General features: G+C 35.2%; 1 protein-coding gene across 1 annotated transcript; it reads right to left on the reverse strand.

Annotated features, from left to right (window-relative positions):
* Gm20843 (predicted gene, 20843) lies at positions 1-24638 on the reverse strand. The gene is made up of 7 exons (XM_017318718.1): positions 24521-24638; positions 19119-19185; positions 18418-18452; positions 3412-3529; positions 2536-2635; positions 390-488; positions 1-30 (listed from the first exon to the last, which is right to left on the reverse strand). The coding sequence occupies exons 1-7, from the start codon at positions 24636-24638 to the stop codon at positions 1-3; spliced, it is 567 nt and encodes a 188-aa protein (XP_017174207.1).
* Positions 24639-24984: the final 346 nt, after the last annotated feature.

The following is a 24984-nucleotide window of genomic DNA, read 5'->3' on the forward strand; positions in this document are numbered from 1 at the left end:
TTAGTACTTGGTCCCCAAGTTCATCAAAACCTAAAACAGAAAAGTACCTCTTATTAAATAAATTCCCAAGGATACAAATATGAAAGATTCTGTGCAGATGATGTATAGGGTAAAGGTTAAGGTCAGGATTAGGATTAGGGTTAGTGTTAGGGTTATGTTTAATAAAGCAGGATAATTATAGTGTTATTAAAGTATGAGGTACATCTGAGGTCAAATTCCCATTTTATCATTTCATAACTTTAATAATTCATACAAAGCCATTAGGATTTTATGGATAATAGCAGTCATTTCAGTAAGAAATAATTCAAAATAATAAGTAGTTAAAACTTTATGATTATTAAAACATATTTAGATTCCTAAGGTCATTTTATGGACCATGTGCAACATACCTCCATGGACTTCTCATGCATTTCTTTAACTGCTTCCAGGGTCTGGTTCTGACTACATTTGGACAGTTTCAATGCTTGTTGTTCTTTTTGACAACTATTCTACAAATGTAAAAGGAAAACCTTAGTATAACAATTCTGTTTATTTTTGTTGTTACTGCCATGCAACATGCATGTTAGTCTAACAATAAAACACTAAATGTATATCTAATACTAAAACATTTATGTGAGCAAAAATAATTCTATATGAAAGTTAAAAGGAATAGTTTTCCAACTGATTTAAAATTTTAACAACTATTTTGACTAAATATATATATATATTTACAATAATATGAAATAACATTATGCTACCAATTGTGGGGTAGGAATTTTTTTTTAATGTGAAAGAGTTTTTCATAATGCACAGACTGGCCTTAGCCTCCCAAGTTCTTATGTTTATAGGCATGCACCATGTATACATGAACTCGGTAAAATCCTAGTCTTGGAAGCTTAGATTGGTTTTCTCTAGATTCCAATCTCAAGCAACACATAGAAGTAGTAACATAAAGTTCTCATTGTATTCTTTAGGGTTGCGCACAACCATGATAATTTGCATTTAAAAAAAAATTAAGACAAGCCCTTTACACCTTTTCACCTTGGGCTACTACAATCCTGTTTTGCCCTTTATTCACTGTGATCAATTTTTTACCTCACATTTGTACTCAAATCATCATAATTAAGTAAAATTACCTCTAATTTGCAATGCTTATCTTTAAAAAAAGTGCACCTGCATACATTTGGAGACAAAGGGTTAATATTGGGTGTCATCTTTGATTTCACAGTACTGTTTCAGAGACAGAATCTCACTAAACCTAGAGCTCATCATTTATGCTACACCTGGTGGCTACAAAGATCTGGAGATCTTCTTTTCTCTGAACTAAATCTGAGATTGGTTGTTTTAAAATGCTCACAACCACACCAACTTTTTTTTGTTGTTGTGGTGGTGGTTTGTTTTTAGTGTTGCTAGTTTGTTGTTGTTTATTTTGTTGTTGGTGGTGGTGGTGTGGGCATTCATCCCAATGCAGGGAATATAAGCTGGGGTCTCCATGCCTACACGGGAGAAAGATTACCAATTAAACCATCTTCCAGCCCTGTAAATCAATCTTATTGGGCCCACATGCAGCATATGACACATTTAGGGATCTTTTCTTCTTTAAAACTTTCCTTCACTCATGGTAGTTTTCTTTCTACCAGTGGTTCTCTTCCTTTACTGGCTCCCTCTCACCAGCTGCCATATGCAGAATTACAAATCTTGAAGTACCCTGCTGTTCTGTCTTTAGACTCCTTATTTACAGGGATGATCACTTTCCCTTGAAATGTCATCCAGAGTCCAATGTTTAAAAACTGTCTTCAATTGGAGTATTTATTATTTATCTTTAGTTCCTATCTCTTTCCAGAACTGACTCATAATGGCAGGTTCCTCAATGCCTTCTGAGGCAAGAATGAATTTGCTGTTCCTTTCAAATTGAATACTTTCCAAACTATTAACCAGTAAATAAAATAAAATGGTTAATATGATTATCGTTGTCTCAGATCTTACTTGGAAACCAGGTGATGACTCTACAGGTAGAGTAATGGAGACGTGATCTAAAATTGTTTGCTGATATTCTTCCACAGGAAAATTCTTCCAGGGCTGTTGAGATTGTTTGTTTCCATCCTCTGTTATTACTAAATCTTTACTAAATTTAGGACTGTAAGAACTGATTTACCAAATTGAGTTGGTTTTTTAATATAAACAACAGAGTCCAGGTGAAACCAATAAATAAGCTTTCTCTCTTCTTTGAACTCTGATATATTGTGGTTTTTTTTGTTTTTTGTTTTTTTTTTGTTTTATTTTTTTTTTTTTTGTAGTCACTGGTAATCATCTCTTGATCTTTCTGCAAATGTCTGCCTCTTGAAAACTTATGATCTGGTATACCATAAAATGCCTAGTCGTTTTCATTGATATAGTATGCAATCAATAGTTTATATCTCAGTAAGACTAGAACAGAAGCAAGGATAGATAGATAATGGAACTTAATTTAGTTTCATATGCTCAACTCAAGGCTAGTTGTTCCATTCCTACTTAGTAATACTAGGTTAAATATTAAGTTTTTTTTATGGTACCAACCACTGATTTTTCTTTTTCTTCATTGAATTTCTGTACATCCATATCAGACTTCTGAAATGTAGTTATATACTGCTCACAAAATTTGTTGTTGATGTTCTTCCTGTAAAGCACAGTAACAAAAGCAGGCACATTTCATACCAATATGAAAAAGAACACTCAGAACAAATTCAATTGAACATTTCATACTATAAAAAGAAAAATAGCAGTATAAAATATCTAATGGGAAATCATTATAGATTTTTCCCCTAACATATTATCAGAGAGGTTTTCATTTACGTTTTAGCTTTTCAAAATTAAAGAAATATAAACACACACAACACACACGTAACACACACACACACACACACACACACACACACACACACACATATATATATATATATATATATATATACATGTACAAAATTTAATTATATTTCAATGTGTTTTTTTTTCATTATTTTCTACCAAATATAAGTTCTAATTTATTTTTCATACATTGCCTTAGTAAAGACAGTGCAAAACATGTCAAATAAAATATACAAATTGTCTGCATATGTAATTGTAGTTGTTCCTTTTGAATATTGTTAAACATAATAATCCATAAATTACATTCCTAAGACTATGTGCAAGACTTCTGTATTTCCACAATGAATGTAAATTAAAATTTAAATCTCATTAACATTGACTTAAAGCAGAAAATAAAATTTTCATAGATTTCTATGAATTAGATTTAGTTTGCTTGAAGGCATGATGTTATAGGGTTAACTGTTTAGACAAAATCAAAGCCACACATTTTTACTAAAGAATCAGACATGATATAATTTTTTTTAAACTTCAGCCACATATAATTTTTAAAATGATACACATTTGACCCTACAAATATAACAACTCTACCTCTCTCGTTCGTTCGTTTTGCAAAATCTTTCTAATTTCTGGTTGCTGCATTTGAAAGATTCTTTGACATAAGTTTCCATCCATTTTCTCTTTATGTGAAGCGTCTTATAAATGTCATCTATATTAAAAATAAAGAGTCATTTTGAAGAAAAATTAGATGATTCCATGTATTCAAGTAAAAATAGATATAGATAAATTTCATTCAATAATGCTATGGAAACTTAAAATTAAATGATAGATATCACAAACATGCTTCATACTTTAGAATACTTAGGGTTTGGTATGTTCAGATGAAGGATGTTCAACCTGTAAAGTCTACAGAAATGTTCCACAACATAGAAAAAAAACAGTCCATGTATTTTGGATAAGAAATATCTAATCTTATCTGAATTTTAATTTCTGTAAGGAAAATAATTTTGAGCTTCAAGAACAGTTTTCAAAAGAACAAATGCACAAAAAAAAAGGATCAAAAGTATACTTAATTCTTCATAGGGAAACACTTTTAATAAAGGCTAATTCTTTTCCAAATCTAAAAAAGATGATGCAACTGAAAGAACAAACTTGACTGTAGAACTGTTAGACCCATTGTTTAAAATATTCAATTAAAATAAGAGGGCAACCGGTCATATTGGTTCCCATGTTAATCCTAGTATTCTGGAGGAAAAGGCAGAGAGATATTTGTGTGTTCCAGGTTAACCTGGTCAACATACTGAGTTCCAGGACAGTCAGAGCTACAAATGAGACCCTGTCAGAATCAAACCTGCGTTTGATTCCTAGCACCTACATAATGTGCACAAATATCTCCAACTCCAGTTCCAGGGGATGTGATGCCCTGTTCTAAATTCTGCATGCACCAGGTACATATGTATATGACTCACAGACATACTTATAGGCAAAATACCTATATAAATAAAAATAGATAAAAATGTTAAAATCTATGTTTAAAACAATGATCTCCAAGTTTTTTTTAATCAAAATAAAATTATTTCTAAAGTGAATTGGTAATTATATTTCAGAACATATCCTTTAAAAAAACACTTGAAGAAAATTATGGTAGGAACTTTTGATCAGTAACTGCTGCAGTTCATGAAAATTGTAATGCTTCAGAAAATGTTTAGTACCTTTCTAGCATGCACAGTTAGCTTTCAGTAACTAGGATGAAGCTATATTTCGGTGTACATGTTTAATATTCTCACCATACATAGTACTAGACAAAATCAGATTATTAAATGATTATTCTGCCTCCTCTAAATAGAGCAAATCCTTCAGTTGAAAAAAAATAATTTGGTAAAATGGGTAACTTGAAAGAAGCAAAATATTATTTTTTAAAAATATAATATTGTTTCATGGGGGTAGAGATATGGCTCAGCAGTTAAGAGTACTTCCTGTTCTTTGCAAAGGACATAGGTTTGGTGTCTAGCACTCATATGGTGGCTCACAACTATCTGACTCCAGTTCCAGGTATCTGAAATAATCAACTGATATCTGAACAACAGGTACACATGTGGTGCACATATATAACTGTAAGCAAAACACTAATACACATAAATAAGTCCAAAAATAGGTATTAGGAGCATTGTTTAGTAAGCCATGTAAAGATGTTTTTTTTGTGTGTGTATGATCCTAGTATTGGAAGCTTAAGCAGGAGATTTCCAGTGTAAAGACTGCATAGGTTAAATAGGAAAATGCAGGCCAGCCTGAACTACATAATGACACCATATCTCAAAGACAAGTTACTGTCTTCTGAGAAAGCTCACTTAGCATTCAGTTACATATAATTTAAAACAGATACTTTAGAATCTGAGTATCATTCTCTCATTGTTTAGTAAGTTGTCTTCCACTTACAGTTACATAATTCATTTCATAAAAAGAAAAAAAAACAATGAAGGGATTGGAGAGATGATTCAGCAGTTAAGAGCACTGGTTCCCTTCCAGCTTTCTGAGATTGGAGTACCAAAACCCACAAGGTGGCTCACTACCTATAACTTCAGTTTCAGGGGATTCAAGGCCTTCATCTGGCTTCCTCAGGTACAAGACACACTAGTTGTGCACATACACACGTGAAAGAAAAAAAAAAAAACAATAACCATAACATAAAATTTAAAAATAAGTTATAAGGGTTACATTAAAGAATTCAGTTTTGCACTGTGCCATATAAAGAAGGAAGCACAGAAGACTCCTAGAAAAGAAACTGACTTAATATAAAATTAGCACTGGATCAATGAAAATATGTTTCATGTACAGAATTTTGTATACATATCACTTAGCTATGAGTACATGGAACTGTGAAATTGTTTACATCTATTTTTTTTTCCTTTTAAAATTCCTTCAAAGCTGTTACAAAAAAAGCCTCAGTAGTCAAGAGGGCCTACTGTGAAAAGAGGAGGTTCACAAAGTACTTTTTTTTGTTTTTTAAGGTAAGTAATGTTACTTCATGCTTATCAAAGGATAATTCATCAAAGATGAACTCACAATTCTGAATATCTATGCTCCAAATACAAGGGCAACCAAATTCATAAAGAAATTTTACTAGAACTCAAAGTACATATTGTACCCCATATAATAATAGTGAGAAACTTCAACACCCCACTCTGAGCAACGCAGAGGTCCTGGAAAAAAAAGAAATGAAAAAGAGACACTGTGAAACTAATGAGAAGTTATGAAACAATCGGATTCATCAGATACATATATATGTATCTGTCACACACACACAGACACACACATCCAAACATGCACACATATATTGAAGCAAATTCACACACAGTTCTCACTAGATGAAGAGAAATTATTTGAAAAAAATTCAACAAACCTTCATGATAATAGTCTTGGATAGATTAAGAATTTTAAGCACATACCTAAATATAGAAGCAAACCAGAAGCCAACATCAAATTAAATGGAAAGAAACTTGATGCAATTCCACTAAAATAAGACAAGACAGGACTAGACAAGGCTTCTTACTTTTTCCCTACCAATTCACTATAGTACTACAAGTTCTAGACAGAGCAACTAGAAAACAAAAATTGGTCAAAGGAATAAAAATTGGAAAGGAATAAATCAAAATATCACTATTAGCAGATAATAAAATAGTATACTTAAGTGACCACAAAAATTCCATCAGAGAACCCATAAACCTGAAAAACAACTTCAGCAAAGTGGCTAGATATACAATTAACTCAAACAAAACAGTACCTTTCTTCTACTCAAAAGATAAACAGGATGAAAGGCAATTATGGAAACAACACCTTTCAAAAGTCACAAATTATAGTTCCTTGATGTGACTCAAACCAAGCAGGTGAAAGATTTCTATGACAAGAACTTCAAGTCTCTGAAGAAAGAAACTGAAAAATCTCAGAAGATGGAAAGGTCTCCCATGGTCATAGATTAAGTTAGTAAAAATGGCTGTCTTCCCAAAAGCAATCTACAGATTCCATGCACTCTCCATCAAAATTGAAACTCAATTCTTCGTAGAGACAGAAAGAGCAATATGCAAAACCATTCGGAATATCAAAACTCCAGAATATCCCAAAACTATTCTCAACAATAAAAGAACTTCAGGGGGAATCATCCCTGACCTTAAGCTGTATTATGCAGAAATAGTGATACAAAAATGTATGGTAATGGTACAGAGACAATGCCTTCATGAAATGGAGAGATCTAAAATATATCATCCTGTGTGATCTCAAAGGAAAAAAAAACATGGTATGCACTCACTGATAAGTGGATATTACCCTAAAAGCTCAGAATACCCAAAATGTAATTCACAGACCACATGAAGCTGAAGAAGAAGGAAGACAAAAGTGTAGGTGTTTCAGTCCTTCTTAGAATGGGGAACATAATATTCCTGATAGGAAATGTGGAGATCAGGGCAGAGACTTAAGGAATGACCATCCAGATTCTGTCCAACCTTTGGATCCATCCCATATACAGAAACCAGGCACAGTCACTATTGTGGATACCAACAAGTGCTTGCTGATAGGAGCATAATATGACTGTCTCCTGAGAGGCTCTGCCAGGGCTTGGCAAGAACAGAGGCTGATGCTCACAGCCAACAATCAGACTGATCATGGGGTCCCCAGGGGAGCAGTTAGAGGAAGAACTGAAGGAGCTGAAGGGGTTTGCAACCTTACAGGAAGAACAACAATATGAACCGAGCAGACAGACCAGAGCACTCAGGGACTAAGCCACCAAACAAAGAGGGGCACCCATGACTCTAGCGGCATATAGAGCAGAGGATGGTATTGTCAGACATCAGTGGGAGGAGAGGTCCTTGGTCCTGTGAAAGCTCCATGCCCCAGTGTAGGCAAATGCCAGGGTAGGGAGGTGGAGTATGTGGGTGAGGGAACAGGCTCATAGAAACAAAGCAAGTGTCAAATGGAATAGGGATTTCCTGGGATTAAACCAGGAAATGGCTGATATTTGAAATGTAAATAAATACATACACACTCACACACACACACACACACACACACACACACACACACACACACACACACAGATGGCTTTAACTGTGTCTTCAGGTGGGTTTACATCTAATCACAGGATGATCTAAATTTTTCCCATTCCTGCTAGTTTTTTGATAAATTAGAGTAAATGTGTCTGCATCTCAATCTCCAAATAAAACCATAGTTGCTCTTATCACAACCAAGCTCCTCAACCATTTTCATCACAATACAAATCTAAGACAAATCTTAAATATAAAATTCTTCCTGGCTGGACAAATATTTTACTGCTACAGCAAGAAGCTCTGGTTTCAATCTTCAGGAATGAAAAATAAAAACCCCCAAAATTTAGATATAAAAAATAAAGAAGGCATGATTCCTCGGGCCCCATTACATTTCTGAGGCTGAGGACTTCAGGTACAAGGCCAGTCCAGGCTGCAATTGAGGTTTCAGACAATCCTGAGATATAGAGCTAGAGGTTACTTTCCTAAACCAAAACAACAAATAAATAAAGACAGCCTGGTCTGAATTATGTCTGAATTCCCAGCACTTCTGAGGCTGAGAGAAGCCTCTAGTATTTGAGGCAGTTTGGAACCTATATATAGAAATTTCGGCAATGTGGCATTTTCACAACACGTTAAAATGTAGACTGGTCTTCAGTTTCTTTTTAATAAATTCCTGGTGGGAAGCAGTTGCACAGAAGAGGGTTTTGTCTGTTTCATCCACTAAGTGAAGTCCAGTTTACTCACACCTCACATCCCCAGTCCCCAAGAATACTTTCAGGGTCTCCATTTCCTTGGCCTTCCTGATTTCTGCTAGGAGCTAGTCTGTTCAAACTCTTGCACTTACAGTGAAGTTCTCAGTTTTTCTCAGCAGAGGCCTAAGTGGGAAAGGTCGATTGTGAACCTGGAAGTAGCAACTTCCTGAGTCCAGTGAGGGTCACCTAATCTCATTACTCCTGAAGAAACACCTCCAAAACTCCACCTTCATCCCCACCCAGACCCCTAGCTGAACCAGGATTAACCAACAGACAATTGACTACCTCCACTGAGACTTCATCCTACCATGATTCCTCAAGAATTTTGCTTCCTCAAGAACTCTTTGTAGCCACCATACTGGGTAACAGGGTTTGAACAGCAGGAAAATAATCTCAGCCAAGCCCATTGCTGATTGGCTGTGTTTGCACATGAGTACTAAGGGTAAGAGAGGCTCTTTCAGTCATCTGTGATTAAAGCTTCAAAAAGCGGGTAGTATTTTAACTTCCACTACTACCCAGAGGCTTTCCATTTTCTAAGTTTGCAATACTAACTTGAAAGTTAAAATAAAATGAACTCCAAAGACGACTCTCCTACTTTGTTTCAGATGAAGGGACTGTTCTATGTAACTCTACATTGTTTTTTGGTTTGTTTGTTTGTTTTGTTTTTTTGTTTCTTTTTTTTTTTTTTTGGTTTTTTTTTTAAACTAAAGTGTTTTTGCATGTTTGTATTTATATAACATGTATGACTAGTTCCCCTAGAAACTAGAATAGGATGCCAAAATCCCTGGATCTAGAATTAAAAATGATTTTGAGAATTATGTGGGTTCTAGGAACTAAACCTTGGTTCTGTACAAAAGCAACAAGTGTTCTTAATTTCTAAGCCATCTTTCCATTCCTATCCTGTGTGTGTTTTAAGGTGTGCTGGACCATTTCTCACGATAGATGTTTAATTTTACTATATAATGGAGAGTATAAAAAATGACTTTGTTAATGTTGTCTATTTCCAGAAACAGAAAAACAAACAAACAAACAAACAAAACAGCAACAAAAAAAACATAATTTTAATGGATTGTGTAAATCATAAATAGTTTCAGGATAAAAATGGAGTGTATACATTTCAGTATATGGGTGCATAAGGAGGCCAGATATAGACATCTGTTTTATTCTCAATTATATTCCAAATTTCTTTTTCATTTTCAGTTTTTTTTTTCAAGTCAGGGTTTATCTGTATAGCTCTGGTTAACCAGGAACTCACCCTGTATACCTTGGTGGCATCAAAATCAAAAATCTCCCTGCCTCTGCCTCCCAACGTCTGGGATTAAGGCATGTGCCACCACTGACTGACCCAACTTAAAACTTGAGATAGGTTCTCTCTGAATATGCAGCTAACCAATGCCACTACCTCGGCTAGCCAGCAAGCTGTCTCCACCTACTCAGCACTGGTTGGCAGCCTGCATTTTAGAAGTGGATTCTAGGCCCCCACTTTTATTTTCAAGAAAAACATTTTACTAAAACAGCCATCTCTCTAGCCACTCTTCAAGGTTTGTTCTGTTGCTATAGACACTGCAATTTTTTGTTTGTTTGTTTTTTGTTTGTTTGGTTTCTTTTTCTATTTCTCTAATCATGCCTAAGTTTAGGCTCCAAAAATGCTTAGTGGTGGTTTTGCTTGTTTCCTTACAACAGCAAATTGGTTTTCTTGCTCACTTTACAATTTGCAGCTAATTTGGCACACTGGACGAACTGACATTTCATTTACTAGTCTTATTGCTGTGTTTTGTTTCTCTGGTGCTTTTTTTTTTTTTTTTTTTTTTTTTTAATTTGCTGGGTTTGTTTTTTTTTGCTGGTTTTTTGTTTTTGTTTTTGTTTTCACCACTGAAGATGAAATTTATAACTTTTAATGGTGCTTTACCACTGAGCTACATCTTTAGTTAATCTTTAGTTTTGAATGTTGGATGAGAAGTTATCTGTGTGTATTTTTTAACGAAAACTATAATTTCTGTGAAGCCTACAATTATCCCCCTATGCTATAGGTTCTATAGAGATCTGTTTCCCTCGTTTGGCCTCTTCAAGAAACAGGGAAATATTTCTAAAACACATACCTCCAGATTTATCCAACATACTGCCTACTTCATGTCTGTGAAGACAGAACAATAAAAAATTAAAGCAAGAAATATAGTAGACTGGTAGGCCATTTTTTTTACCACACACAAAACTTTACACAGAACCTTCTTTAATTTTTTATAATAAATATATAATGTTTGGTTTGGAACAAATGTCATATGCATATAAAATATATGGTGGACTACCAACTTAAACTTGGATTATTTACTTTTAACAATTCATAGGTTTACACCCCACAAGGAGTTTATTCATAACTCTCCCACAATTGCCAAGACCCTTTTTTCCCCCAGATAGTCCCCTACTTATTTTTATGATGTTTCTCCTTTTCTTTGAGTGTGTCAAAGATCACATGCAGGTGGTCCTATTGTATGAGTTCCTATGTGTTTGTGATCACAAAGTCTAAAGGATCCCAAGCTGGGCTTGAACTTAACATATATCAGCATCTGACATTGAAATGCTGATCTTCCTGAATCTAGTTTTCCAGTGAAGGTAACACAAACACTACTTTTGAAGTACTCTATTGAACTGGCAAAAAAAAAAAAAAAAAGAAAGAAAAAAAAAAAGAGAAAAAAAGAAAAAGAATTGAAAATATTACCCCATGTCTTCATCTCCTTTTACTTGAGGCGATATATTTTCATCTTTACCAATTGCTGGATTATTTACTGTATTGACAATAGAAAATGTAAACATTTGAAAGTATGCAATATTAGTAATAGTTAATAAAGTACTATCAATTTGAATTTCTTTGGAAAAACTGCCCATTTTGAGTTTTTGAAACAGATTTTAAAAATTAAGTAAAATTAAGTACATCCAGGAAATCTAGGACACAAGGAGAAGAAAAAACATAAGGATAACAGGTGTAGATGAGAAGTAAGATTTCCAAATTATAGGGCCAGTGAATATCTTCAACAAAACTATAAAAGAAACCTTTCCTAACCTAATGAAAGAGATGTCCATGAACATACAAGAAGCATGCAGAACTCCAAATAGTTTGGACCAGAAAAACAACAACAAAAACAAAAATCCCTGCCATCATATATTAATCAAAGCACCAAATGAACAAAACAAAGAAAGAATATTAAAAGCAGTAAGGTAAAATGGTCAAGTAACATATACAGGAATTCCTATCAGAATTACACCTAACTTCTCCCCAGAGACTATGAAAGCCATAAGATCCACGGTAGATATCATACAGACACTAAGAGAGCAGAAATAAGAGCCAAAGCTATAATATGCAGTAAAACTATTTTACCATAGATTGAGAAAACAAGGTATCCGTGAAAAAACAATATTTACACAATACCTTTGAACAAACCAAACCCTTCAAGGGATAATAAAGGGAAAACTCCAATATAAGGAGGGAAATCACATGCTAGCAAAAGCAAGATATTAATCTTGAAGTAAACCTAAAAGAAGATAGCTACATGAACAAAATTCCAACAAAAATAACAGGAAGAAACAAAGACTTTGTCTTAGTATCTCTTAATATCACCATATTCTATTCACCAATTAGAAAGAAATAGACAAACAGACTGGATGTGTAAGCAAGACCCAGCATACCAGAAACAAACCTCAGGGACAAAGACAGACATTTCCTTACAGTAAAAGGCTGGAAAACAATTTTCTAAGCAAATGTTCCAAAGAAACAAATTTGGAGTAGCCATTCTAATATCAAATAAATTTGACTTTCAACCCAATGTTATCAAAAAAGACAAGGAGTGACACTTCATATTCATCAAAGTTAAAATTTACCAAGATGAATTTTCAATTCTAAACATTTATAGTCCAAATGCAATGGCATCCATATTCATATAAGAAACTTTAGTACAGCTCAAAATGCACATTGCACCACACACAATAATAGCAGAAGACTTCAACAACCCTCCTCATCAATGGAAAGATCCTGGAAAGAAAAATTTAAAAAAAGACACAGTTAAACTAACAGAAGTTATGAAACAAATACATTAGTTGATATCTATAGAACATTTTATTCTAGAACAAAAATTGTCCATTCTGCTCAGCACCTCATGACGCCTTCTCCAAAATTAACAATATAATCAGTCACAAAACATGCCTCAACAGATATAAAAATATCCAAATAATCTCATACATCCTATCTAATCACCAAGGACTAAGGCTGATCTGAAATAATAATATAAATAATTGAAAACCCATGTACACGTAGAAGGTGAACAAAAATCCAGTCAGTGATAAATCAGGTAGGGAAGAAATAAAAAAAAAATAAATGTAAGACTTTTTAGAGTTTAAAAAAAAATGAAGTTACTACATACTGAAAGTTGTGGAACACAACTAAAGCAGTGTTAAAGGGAATCTCATAGCTCTGAATGCCTCTAAATAGAAACTGGAGAGAAGATACAGTAGTAGGTTGACAGCACACCTAAAACCCCTTGAATAACAGGAAGGAAATTCACCCAAGAGGAGTTGAAGGCAGGAACTAATCACACTCAGGGCTGAAATCAAACAAGTGGAAACAAAGGAACTATAACATAAAATCAAACAAACTAGGAGCTGGACCTTTGAGAAAGTCAACAAGATAGATAAAACATAAGCCAGACTAATTACAGGGCACAGGGAAAATATCAACATTAACAAAACCAGTAATGAAAAGGGAGACATAACAACAGATACTTAGTAAATCCAAAAAAATCATCAGATCCTACTATATAAGCCTGTAACTTAGCAAAAGTGGAAAATCTGGATGAATTGGACAATTATCTAGACAGATGTCAGGTACTAAATTTCAATCAGGTTGAGATAAACCCTGTAAACTCTCCCATAATCCCCAAAGAAATAGAAGCAGTCATTAAGAGCTCCCCCCTCAAAAAAAAAAAAAAGCCCCGTATCTGATGGGTTTAGTACAGATTTCTATCAGGCTTTCAATGAAACACCAATACCAACAATCTTCAATCTATTATGCAAAAACAAAAGAAAATGAACACTACTTAATTTGTTCTATGAAGCCACATTTACTCTTATACCCAAACCATACAAAAACCCAATGAAGACAGGATACTTTAGACCAATTTAACTAAATAAATATTGATGCAAAAATACTCAATAACATCCTGTTAAACACAATCCAAGAACACATCAAAATGATCATCCTTCATGATCAAGCGGCTTCATCCCAGGGATACAGGAATGGTTCAATATATGGGAATCCATCAATGTAATCCAATATGTAAAGAATCTCAAGGAAAAAAACACAGTATTATCTCATTAGACGCTGAGGAATCATTTAAAAAAAAATCAACACACCTTCATGATGAAGTCTTGGATAGATTCAGAAAGCAAGGCCCATAACTAAACATAGTAGCAAACCAGGATCCAACATCAAAATAAATGGAGAGAAACTCGATGCAATCCCACTAATATATGACAAGGCTTCCCACTCTCTCCCTACCTATTCACTATAGTACTAGAAGTTCTAGCCAGATTAAATAGACAACAAAAAGAGGTCAAAAAGTTAAAAATTGGAAAAGAACAAATGAAAATATCACTATTAATAGGTAATAAGATAGTATATTTAGTGACCCCAAAAAAATCCTCTAAAGAACCCTTAAGCCTGAGAAACAACTTTAGCAAAGTGATTGGATATACAATTAACTCAAATAGATCAGTAGCCTTCCTCTACTCAAAGGATAAACAGGCTGAAAAGGAAGTTATGGAAGCAACACTCTTCACAATAGTCTCATATTTTAATACCTTGGTGTGACACGAAAAAAGCAAGTCAAAGTTCTGTAGGACAAGAACTTCATGTCTCTGAAGATAGAATTGAAATTCTCAGAAGATGGAAAGATCTCCCATGGCCATAGATTGGTGTCCCAAATAATTTAGTAAAAATGTCTATCTTGCCATAAGTAAGCTCTGATTCCATGCCCTCTCCATCAATATTCAAACTTAATTCTTTATAAAGATAGAAAGAGCAATATGCAAAATCATTTGGAATAACGAAAATCCAGGATATTGTAAAACTATTCACAACAATAAAAGAACTTCAGGGGGAATCATCCCTGACCTCAAGCTGTATTATAGAGAAATAGTGATAAAAATGTATAGTGACCATAAAGAAAAAATGACTTCAGGAAGTTCACACGCAAACGGATATGTCTAAAGTATATCATCCTGTATGAGGTAACACAATCCCAAAGGAAAAAATATGGTATGCACTCACTGATAAGTGGATATTATCCTAAAAGTTCAGAATACCCAAAATGTAATTCACAGACCACATAAACCTTAAGAAGGAAGAAAAAAGTGTGCATGTTTCCGTCCTTCTCAGAATGGGGAACAAAATACTACTGGGAGGAAATATGGAGACAAAGTGCAGGGCAGAGACTGAAGGAACTACCATTCAGAATCTGCCCCACCTGTGGATCCATCCCGTATATAAACACCAGACCCTGTCACTATTGTGGATACCAACAAATGATTGCTGAAAGGAGCCTAATAAGGCTGTGTCCTTAGGGGCTCTGCCAGAGGTTGGCAAAAACAGAGGCTCATGCTCACAGCCAACAATCAGACTGATTATGGGGTCCACAGTGGAGGAGTTAGAGGAAGGACTGAAGGAGCTGAAGGGGTTTGTAATCTTACAGGAAGAACAATAATATGAACCAAGCAGACCACCCCCCTCCCCCCAGAGCACTCAGGGACGAAGCCAGCAAACAAAGAGGGGGACCATGGCTCCAGCTAAATACATAGCAGAGGATGTCCTTGTCAAACATCAGTGAGAGGAGAGGTCCTTGGTCATGTGAAGTTTGGTGTCCCAGTGTAGGCAAATACCAGAGCAGGGACATGGGTGTTGGTGGGTGGGGGAACATGCTCATAGAAGCAGAGGGAGGGTGGAATGGTAAAGGGAATTTCTGGGGTGAAACCAGGAAATGACTAATATTTGAAATGTAAATAAACACACACACACACACACACACACACACACACACACACACACATAATATGATGGCTTTAACTGTGACTTCAAGTGGGTTTACATGCAATCACAGGATGATCTAAATTTTGGTCCCATTGTTGCTAGGGTTTTGATAAATTAGAGTAAATGTGTTTGCATCTCAATCTCCAAATGAAATCATGGTTGCTTTTATCATAACCAAGCTCCTCAATTTTTTTCATCATAATACAAATCTAAAGCAGATCTAAAATATAAAGTTTTTCTGGCTGGAAAAATATTTTACTGCTACAGCAAGAAGCTCTGGTTTCAATCTTCAACAAGGAAAAAAGGAATAAAAACAAACAAACAAACAAACAAACAAACAAAAATTTAAATATAAAAAATAAAGAACACATATTTCCTCAGGCCCAGGTACATTTGTAAGGCTGGGGACTTCAGTTTCAAGGCCAGTCAAAGCTGCAGGTGAGGTTTCAGACAATCCTGAGATATAGAGTTAGAACTTACTGTCCTAAACCAAAACAACAAATAAATAACAACAACCTGGCCTGAATTATGTCTGAAGTCCCAGCACTTCTGAGGCTGAGAGGAGCCTCTGTATTTTGAGGCAATTGGAGCCTATACATAGAAATTTCGGGAATCTGCCCTTTTAACAACAGGTAGAGGTAAATGAAGACTGGTTTTCAGTTCGTTTTTAATGAATTCCTGGCAGGCAGCAGCAGCTAAAAGAAGGTTTTAGTCTGTTGGCTCCACTAACTGACTTCCAATTTACTCACTCCTCACCTCCCCAAGCCCCAAGAAGACTTCCAGGGTCTCCAATTCCCTGGCCTTCCTGCTTTCTGTTAGAAGATAATTCTGTTCAAACCCCTGCCCTTAGCGAAGTTCTCTGTTTTTCTCAGCAGAGAACTAAGTGGGAAAAGTTGATTGTGAGCCTGGAAGCAGTACCTTCCTGAGTCCAGTGAGGGTCACCTCCTCTCCTTACTCCTAAAGTAACACCTCCACCCCTCCACCTTCTTCCCCACACAGGCCCCCAGCTCAAACAGTATTAATCATCTTTCAACAGACAATTGACTACCTCTACTGAGACTTCTCCCTACCATGCTTCCTCAAGAACCTTGCTTCCACAAGAACTCGGCTTGATGACTACCACAAAGCATACTGGGTAACAGGGTTTGGATAGCGGGAAAACAATCTCAGCCAAGGCCCTTGCTGATTGGCAGTGTTTGCACATGTGTACTAAGGGTGAGAAAGGCTCAATCAGTCATCTGTCATTGAAGAGCAAAAAGGAGGTAGTATTTTAGCTGCCACTACTACCCAGAGGCTTTCCATTTTCCAAGTTTACAATACTAACTTGAAAGCTAAAATAAAACGGATCCCAAACAAGACTCTCCTACTTTGTTTCAGATGAAGGTGCTGTTGTTTGTAATTTTCAATTGTTTTATTTATTTAAGTAATTTGTTTTTGCATGTTTGTGTTTATAAACATGCATGTGTGGTGCACATAGAAACTAGAAGAGAATTCCAAAACCCATGGATATAGAATTAAAAATGGTTTTGAGCCATTGTGTGGGTCCTAGGAACTAAAACTTGGTTCTGTCCAAGAACAACAAGTGCTCTTAATTTCTAAGCCATCTTTCCATCCCTGACTTTGTGTCTTTTAAGGTGTGCTGATCATTTTTCTTGAAAGATGTTTATTTGTACTATACAGTGGAGATTACAAAATTATAACACTTTCTTAATATTGACAATTTGCTCATAGAGAAAAAACAAAAAGACAAAAACCATCATTTTAATGGATTGTGTAAATCAGATAAAGAGTATTGTAAAAAACTGATGCATATACATTCCAGTATAAGTATGCATAAGAGGGCGACAAATAGACATTTGCTGCATTCTCAATCACATTCCAACTTCCTTTTTTTTTTTTTTTTTTTTTTTTTTTCAAGGCAGGGTTGTAGTCCTGGACCTCACCCTGGTTACCAACTGCTGGGATTATGGCATGAACCACCTCTGACTACCCAAATTTAAAACATGAGACAGATTCTCTCTGAATCTGCAGCTCACCAATGCCACTAGCCTGGCTAGCCAGCAAGCTGTCTCCAACTACTTTTCACTGGGTTGCAGCCTGCATTTTTAAAGCCGATTTAAGACCCCCTCCTTAATTTATATACTTTCAAATAAAGCACGTTACCAAAACAGCCATCTCTCTAGCCCCTCTGAGAGGTTTGTTCTCTTGTGGTAGCCACTGTATATTTTTTTTTTTCTTCTCTAATCATGCCTAAGTTTAGGCTCCTAAAATGCTTATTGCTGGTTTTGCTTGTTTCCTTACAAGAGCAAACTGGGTTTCTTGCTCATTTTACAATTTGCAGTTAATTTGGCAAACTGGACAACCTAAAATTTCATTTGCAAGACTTATAACTGTGTTTTGCTTGTTTGGTAGGATTTTTGTTAATTTGGTGCATTTGTTGGTTTGTTTGGGGTTTTTATTGTTATTGTTTTGTTTTGTTTCTTTGTTTGTTTTTGTTTGTTTATTTTTGCCACTGAAGATGAAACTCATCACTTTTAAATGGTGATTTACCACTGAGCTACATCTTCAGCTAATCTTGCATTCTGAATGTTTGCTGAGAAGTTATCTCATATGTGTTTTAAAGGAAACTACAATTACTGTGAACCCAAAATTATCCCCTTTTGCTATACAGTCTAGAAATCTGATGCCCTCTTCTGACCTCTTTAAAAAACAGGCAAATACCTCCAAAAACACATACCTTCAGATTTATCCAACATACTGTCTACTTCATCTCTGTGAAGAAAGGAAAATAAAAAATTAATGCAAGAAATATAGTGGACTGGTAGGCATTTTTCTTACCCACACAAAACTTTAAAAAGAACTTTCTTTTAATTATTTATAATAAATATATAATGTTTGGTTAAGAACAAATGTCATATATATATATATATATATATACATATATATATATATACATATATATATATATATATATATATATATATATATGTATGTATATATATACATATGTATATGTATGTATATATATATGTGTATGTATATATATATGTATATATTACATGGTGGAGTATCAAAGTGATCTTGTATCCTTTACTTTTACCAATTCATACATTTACACCCACAGTAGTTTATTCATTACTCTCCCACTCTTGCTGAGACCCTTCTTCTTGCCAGATGGTCCCCCTCTTATTTTCATGATTTTTCTCCTTTTCTTTGTGTGTATATCTTGGAAGATCTCAGGCAGGTGGTCATATTATACTAGTTGCTATGTGTTTGTTATCACAAGGTCTGAAGGACCTCAAGCTGGGCTTGAACTCAACATATAGCAGTGTCTGATTTGTATTGCTATCTTCCTGAATCTACTTCTCCAGTGAAGGTAATACAAACACTACTTATGAAGTAATCTATTGAGCTGGCAAAAAATATTGAAAATGTTACCCCATATCTTCATCTGCTTCTGCTTGAGGCGATATATTCTCATTTTTATCAAATGCTGGGCTCTTTACTGTATTAACAATAGAAAACAGAAACATTTGAAAGGATTCTATATAAGTAATAGTTAATAAAGTACTATCGATTTGAATTTATCTGGAAAAACTCTCCATGTAAATTTTTGGAAGAGATTTTAGAAAGGAAATATTTACACCGAGAAAATCCAGGACACAAGGAGATGACAAAACTTAAGGATAATAGGTATCAATGACAAGTAAGTTTTTCAAATTTAGGGACAGTGAATATATTCAACAAAATTATAGAAGGAAACTTCCCTAACCTAAAGAAAGAGTTGCCTATGAATATACAAGTAGCCTACAAAACTCCAAATAGTTTGGACCACAAGAGAAATTTCTTCCATCATATAGAAATCAAAACTCCAAATGCATAATAAAAAAAAAAGAAAAGAAAAAGAAGAATATTAAAAGCACTAAGGGAAAATGGTCAAGTGACTTATAAAGGAAATCCTATCAAAACTATACCTAACTTATCCCCAGAGATTATGAAAGCCATAATATCCAGGGCAGATGTCATACAGACCCTAAGGGAAAAGAAATGCCAGACAAGGCTACTAGACGCATCAAAAAATTTTACAATAGATTGAGAAAACAAGGTATTCTGTGAAAAAAAACGATATCTACACAATATGCTCGAACAAATCCAGCCCATCAAGTGGATAATAATGGGAAAACTCCAATATAAGGAGGGAAATTACACTCTAGAAAAACCAAGAAATTGATCTTGAAGCAAACCTAAAAGAAGAAAGCTACATGAATCACATTCCAACTCTAACAACAAAAATAACAGGAAGCAACAACTACTTTTCCTTAATATCTCATAATATCAGCGGACACAATTCACCAATAAAAAGACATAGAATAACAGACAGGATGTGTAAGCAAGACCAAGCATACTAGAAACAAATCTCAGGGACAAATACAGATATTACCTTAGAGTAAAAGGCTGGAAAACAATTATCCAAGGAAATGTTACAAAGAAACAAGTTGGAGTAGCCATTCTAATATCAAATAAATTCGACTTTCAACCCAAAGTTATCAAAAAAAAAAAAAAAAGAGGAGGGACACTTCATATTCATCAATGTTAAAATTTGCCAAAATGAATTCCCAATTCTGAACATTTATACGCCAAATGCAATGTCATCCACACTCATAAAAGAAACTTTAGTAAAGCTCAAAAACACACATGAATAGAGCATTAAAAGAAACCTTGACTAAATTGGTTTTAGAGACCTGCAGAAAAGATTATGCAGCTCTTTTTCCCTTCACCTTGTTCTGAGTATGGAACACCACAGGGAAATTTAAACTTACACCATTCGAACTCCTCAACTGGGGACCCCCCCCCCTTTAACAGAAGCAGGTGGAATGTTTGACCCTCATGTTTCTTTTTCAGAACTCCCACTAGCTCACTTGAAGGACCTACAACTGGTCAGAAAAGATGCCTTGGAAATGTTGAAACACAATAAAAAACTTAAACAAAAACAAAAAAAAACAAAAAACATACGAACCAGAAACCATCTTGGTGCCACATAAATTTCAAACAGGAGTACCTGTCCTGGTCTGGTGCCACCATTCTGGCAAACTTGAACTCAGATCAAAAGGACTTTCCCTGATGATTCTCACAAGCCCTGCTGCCACACCTCCAGCATGTGCCCAGTTCTGGCATCCAGCCTGCCATGGCCCACTGGCCTGGCACTGCTCACACACAGTGGGCACTGCACAGGAACCTCCCTCCCTCCCTCCTCCCAATGGCAAGAGGCTCTTTTGTCTCATTCAATGGGCTTCTGAGGTTCTCAATCTTACATATCCTAAAGCTGTGACCTCATGTTGGCTTTGTTTGGCAGCTGGGCCAGAGGTTTAATTTTCTAACTTATAAGATCAGAACTATGTACTAGAAGGAGTGGGAAATGTGAGACCACAACTTAGAGCGTTTCTCCCTGGAAGGTAAAGCACCTGGACATTCTCCAAGATTGTTTTCCCTGATTTATAAAAATACAGCCAGAAAGAGACTCTATGTTCTCTACAGCCACCAAAAATCCTTTTGGTTTCTGAGCCTTACAGCTAGAGATTCAAAATTGGAGTTTTGACAAGGACATCTGGGCAGAGAAGAACACTCCTCCCATCTCTTCCCAACTCCTCCAAACTCTCCTCCCAACTCATCCCAATTCCTCAGCTAGCTAATAAAAACCTTCTTCTGTCACATCTCAGAGTCATACGCCCCTGCCCTGCACAGTGGAAGGAGTTTGTCCTTAGCTAGCTGATAATAAAACCTCTTGCAGTTTGCATCAGGTGTGGATTTCTCTCAAGTCATTGGGGTGCTGGCCAGCTCATCCCGGGACTTTACTGGACTTGAGAGGAGGTCCATCTTCGGGGTCTTACACATGGAGACCTAATACCAAAACTCTTCAAACTATTATGCAAAATCAAAAGAGAAGGAACACTATTGAATTTGTTCTATGAAGCCAGATTACAATTATATTCAAACCATACAAAAACACAATGAAGAAAGGAAACTTCAGACCATTTTCCCTTATGAATTTCGAAGCAAAAATACTCAATAAAATCACTGCAAACCAAATAAAAGAATACATCAAAACGATCATCCATCATGGTCAAGTAGACTTCATCCCTGTAATGCAGGGATGGTTTAATATATGGAAATTTGTCAACTTAATCCACTATAGAAACAAACTCAAAGACGAAACCAACATGATCACCTCATTAGATGCTGAGAAAGCATTTGACAAAACACAACACCCATTCATAATAAAAGTCCAGGAAAGGTCAGGAATTCAAGGCCCATATCTAAACATAAAAAAAAAATACAATAGACAGCAAACGAGTAGGAAACATTAAACTAAATGAAACAATCTCATTAAAATCAGGGACTAGACAAGGCTGCCCACTTTCTTCATACCTATTGAATATAGTAGTTGAAGTCCTAACCAGAGCAATTAGACAACAAAAGGAAAACAAATGAATACAAATTGGAAAGGAAGAAGTCAAAATATCACTATTTCCAGAATATATGATAGCATGTATCAGTGACCCAAAAATGCACCAGAGAAATCGTAACCATATATATGACTTCAGTGCAGTAGGTGAATATAAAATTAACTCAAACATATCAGTGGCCTTTCTCTACTCAAAGGAAAAAGTGGATGAGAAAGAAATTTGGGAAAACTCACCCTTCACAATACTCACAAATAATATAAAATAGCTTGGTGTGACTCTAACTTAGAAAGTGAAAGATATATATGATAAAAACTTCATGTCTCTGAAGAAAGAAATGAAACAAGATCTCAGAACATGGAAAGAACTCCCATGCTCATGGATTGGAAGGATTAATATAGTAAAAATGGCTGTTCTGCCAAAAGTAGTTTATAGATTCAATATAATCCCCATCAAAATTCCAACTCAATTCTTTACTGAGTTAGAAAGGGCAATTTACAAATTCTCCTGGAATTTGAAAAAAACAAACAAGCAACAACAACAACAACAACAAAAAACCAACAACAACAACAACAACAAAAAACAAAAACCTGGTATAGGAAAAACTATTCCCAACAATAAAAGAACCTCTTGTGGAATCACCATGCCTGACCTCAAAGTGCACTACAAAGCAATTGTGATAAACACTACATGGTACAGGTATAGTGGTAGACAGGTAGATAAATGAAATAGAACTGAAGTCAGAGAAATAAACCTTTAGTCACTTGATCTTTGACAAAGGAGCTAAAACCATCTAGTGGAAAGGAGACAGCATTTTCAACAAATGGTGTTGGTTCAATTGGCAGTTCGCATGTAGGAGAATGTAAATTGATCTATTCTCATCCCCTGTGCAATGCTCAAGTCTAAGTCGATCAAGGGACTGCACATAAAACCAGAGACACTGAAACTTATAGAGGAGAAAGTGGGGAATAGCCTGGAATACATGGGCAAAGGGGGGATATTCTTGAAAAAAAATACTACCAATGTCTTGTGCTATAAGATTAAAAATGGACAAATGGGACCTCATAAACTGATAAGGTTATACCCAGAAGTTCAAACTTGTAATAAGGAAACATGCTTCACTTTGTCCATAGCAGCCTTTTGTATAATAACAAGAAGCTGAAATGAACCCAGATGACTCTCTTTAGAGGAATGTATATAGAAAATATGGCACATTTACTTAATGAATTACTACACAGCTATTAAAAACAATGAATTCATGAAATTTTTATACAAATGGATGGATCTGGATGATATCTTCCTAAGAGAGTTAACCCAATCACAAAAAACACACATGATATTCACACATTGATGAGTGGATATTATCCCTGAAGCTCAGAATAACCAAGGTAAAATGTGCAAAACCCATGAAACTGAAGAAGGAAGACCAAAGTGTGGATATGCCGTTCCTTCTTAGAATGGGGAACCAAATTATCATGGAGGGAGTTACAGAGACAAAGATTGGAGCTGAGAATAAAAGAATACAGAGACTGCCTCACTTGGGGATCCATCCCATATACAACCACCAAATCTACTGAAGATGCCAACAAGGGATTGGGTGCAGGAGAATGATATAGTTGTCTCCTGAGAGGATCTGCTAATGCCTGACAAATAAAAAAGTGGATGTTCACAGACATCCTTTGGACTTAGCACAGGGTCCCCAATTATGGAGCTGGAGAAAATACCTAAGGAGCTTAAGGAGTTTGCAGGCCCATAAAAGAAAAAACAACATGAACTAACAAGTACCCCACAATTCCATGGGATTAAACCACCAATCAATGAAAACAAATAATGGGATATATGATTCCAGCTTCTTATGTAGCAGAGGATGGACTAGTCAGGCATCAATGGGAGGAGAGACACTTGTTCCTGTAAAGATCCTATGCCCCAGTATGGGGGAATACCTGGGTTAGGAATTGGTAGATGATGTGTTGGGGAGATGGGGGAGAGGGGAGAGGACAGGAGATTTTTTGGAGTGGAAACTAGAAACGGGGATAATATTTGAAATGTAAATAAGGAAAAGTTATAATAGAAAAAGAAAGGAAATAATTTATTTGCAAGTTTTATGAAATAAATTCATGTTTGGCAAACATATTATACGAACAATGTTCATGTCTTTTCTTGAGGCGAAATCAAGAAAGTTCTTCTCTCTCAACATATGCTGATATAGTTCCAAGAGTAGGTTTATGTGCTGCAAAACCTTGTATATAGGAATAGAGAGATATAGGTAAAATTAGAAATGAAGTATATGTAAACTCTTAACAAAGACTTCTTCCATTTCAGGTGACTAGGTAAAGTCTAATGAACTGCAGGACACAATTAATACTGGAAATGCGATACCTTCCGAAAGAGCCTCCTCTGAAACTTTTATGTCATCGTCCTCATCATCAAAGTCCAAAAGTAATAAGTAACCTTCCTTTGGTATCACCTTCAATTTCTTAAGAGCCATTCTTCTCATAAGAACACAGTAGTCTTCTTAGTTTAAAAAAAAACAATAAAAATAAAAAGGAAAAAAAAGAACTTAGTTACCTGATTAAAAATTATCATTTAAAAAATTAAAAATAACAAAAAATCAAATAATAATTTTAGCTCAATGAAAGATCATTTCTTTTTTTACTTAACATGTATATTTTTAATCAATTGCCTTTATCAGAGAGTTCTGTGTACATATTCAATATGGTGATGCATATATATATACACTTACCCGTACCATTTCCTCCGTGTATCCCATTTATCATGTCCCTCTCCCTCACAACTTGTTTTAAAAACTTCTTTAACTCACTTCTTTAAAAACCTCCTTTAGA

This window comes from Mus musculus, chromosome Y (genome assembly GCF_000001635.26).
Source record: "Mus musculus strain C57BL/6J chromosome Y, GRCm38.p6 C57BL/6J".
Lineage (NCBI taxonomy): Eukaryota > Metazoa > Chordata > Mammalia > Rodentia > Muridae > Mus > Mus musculus.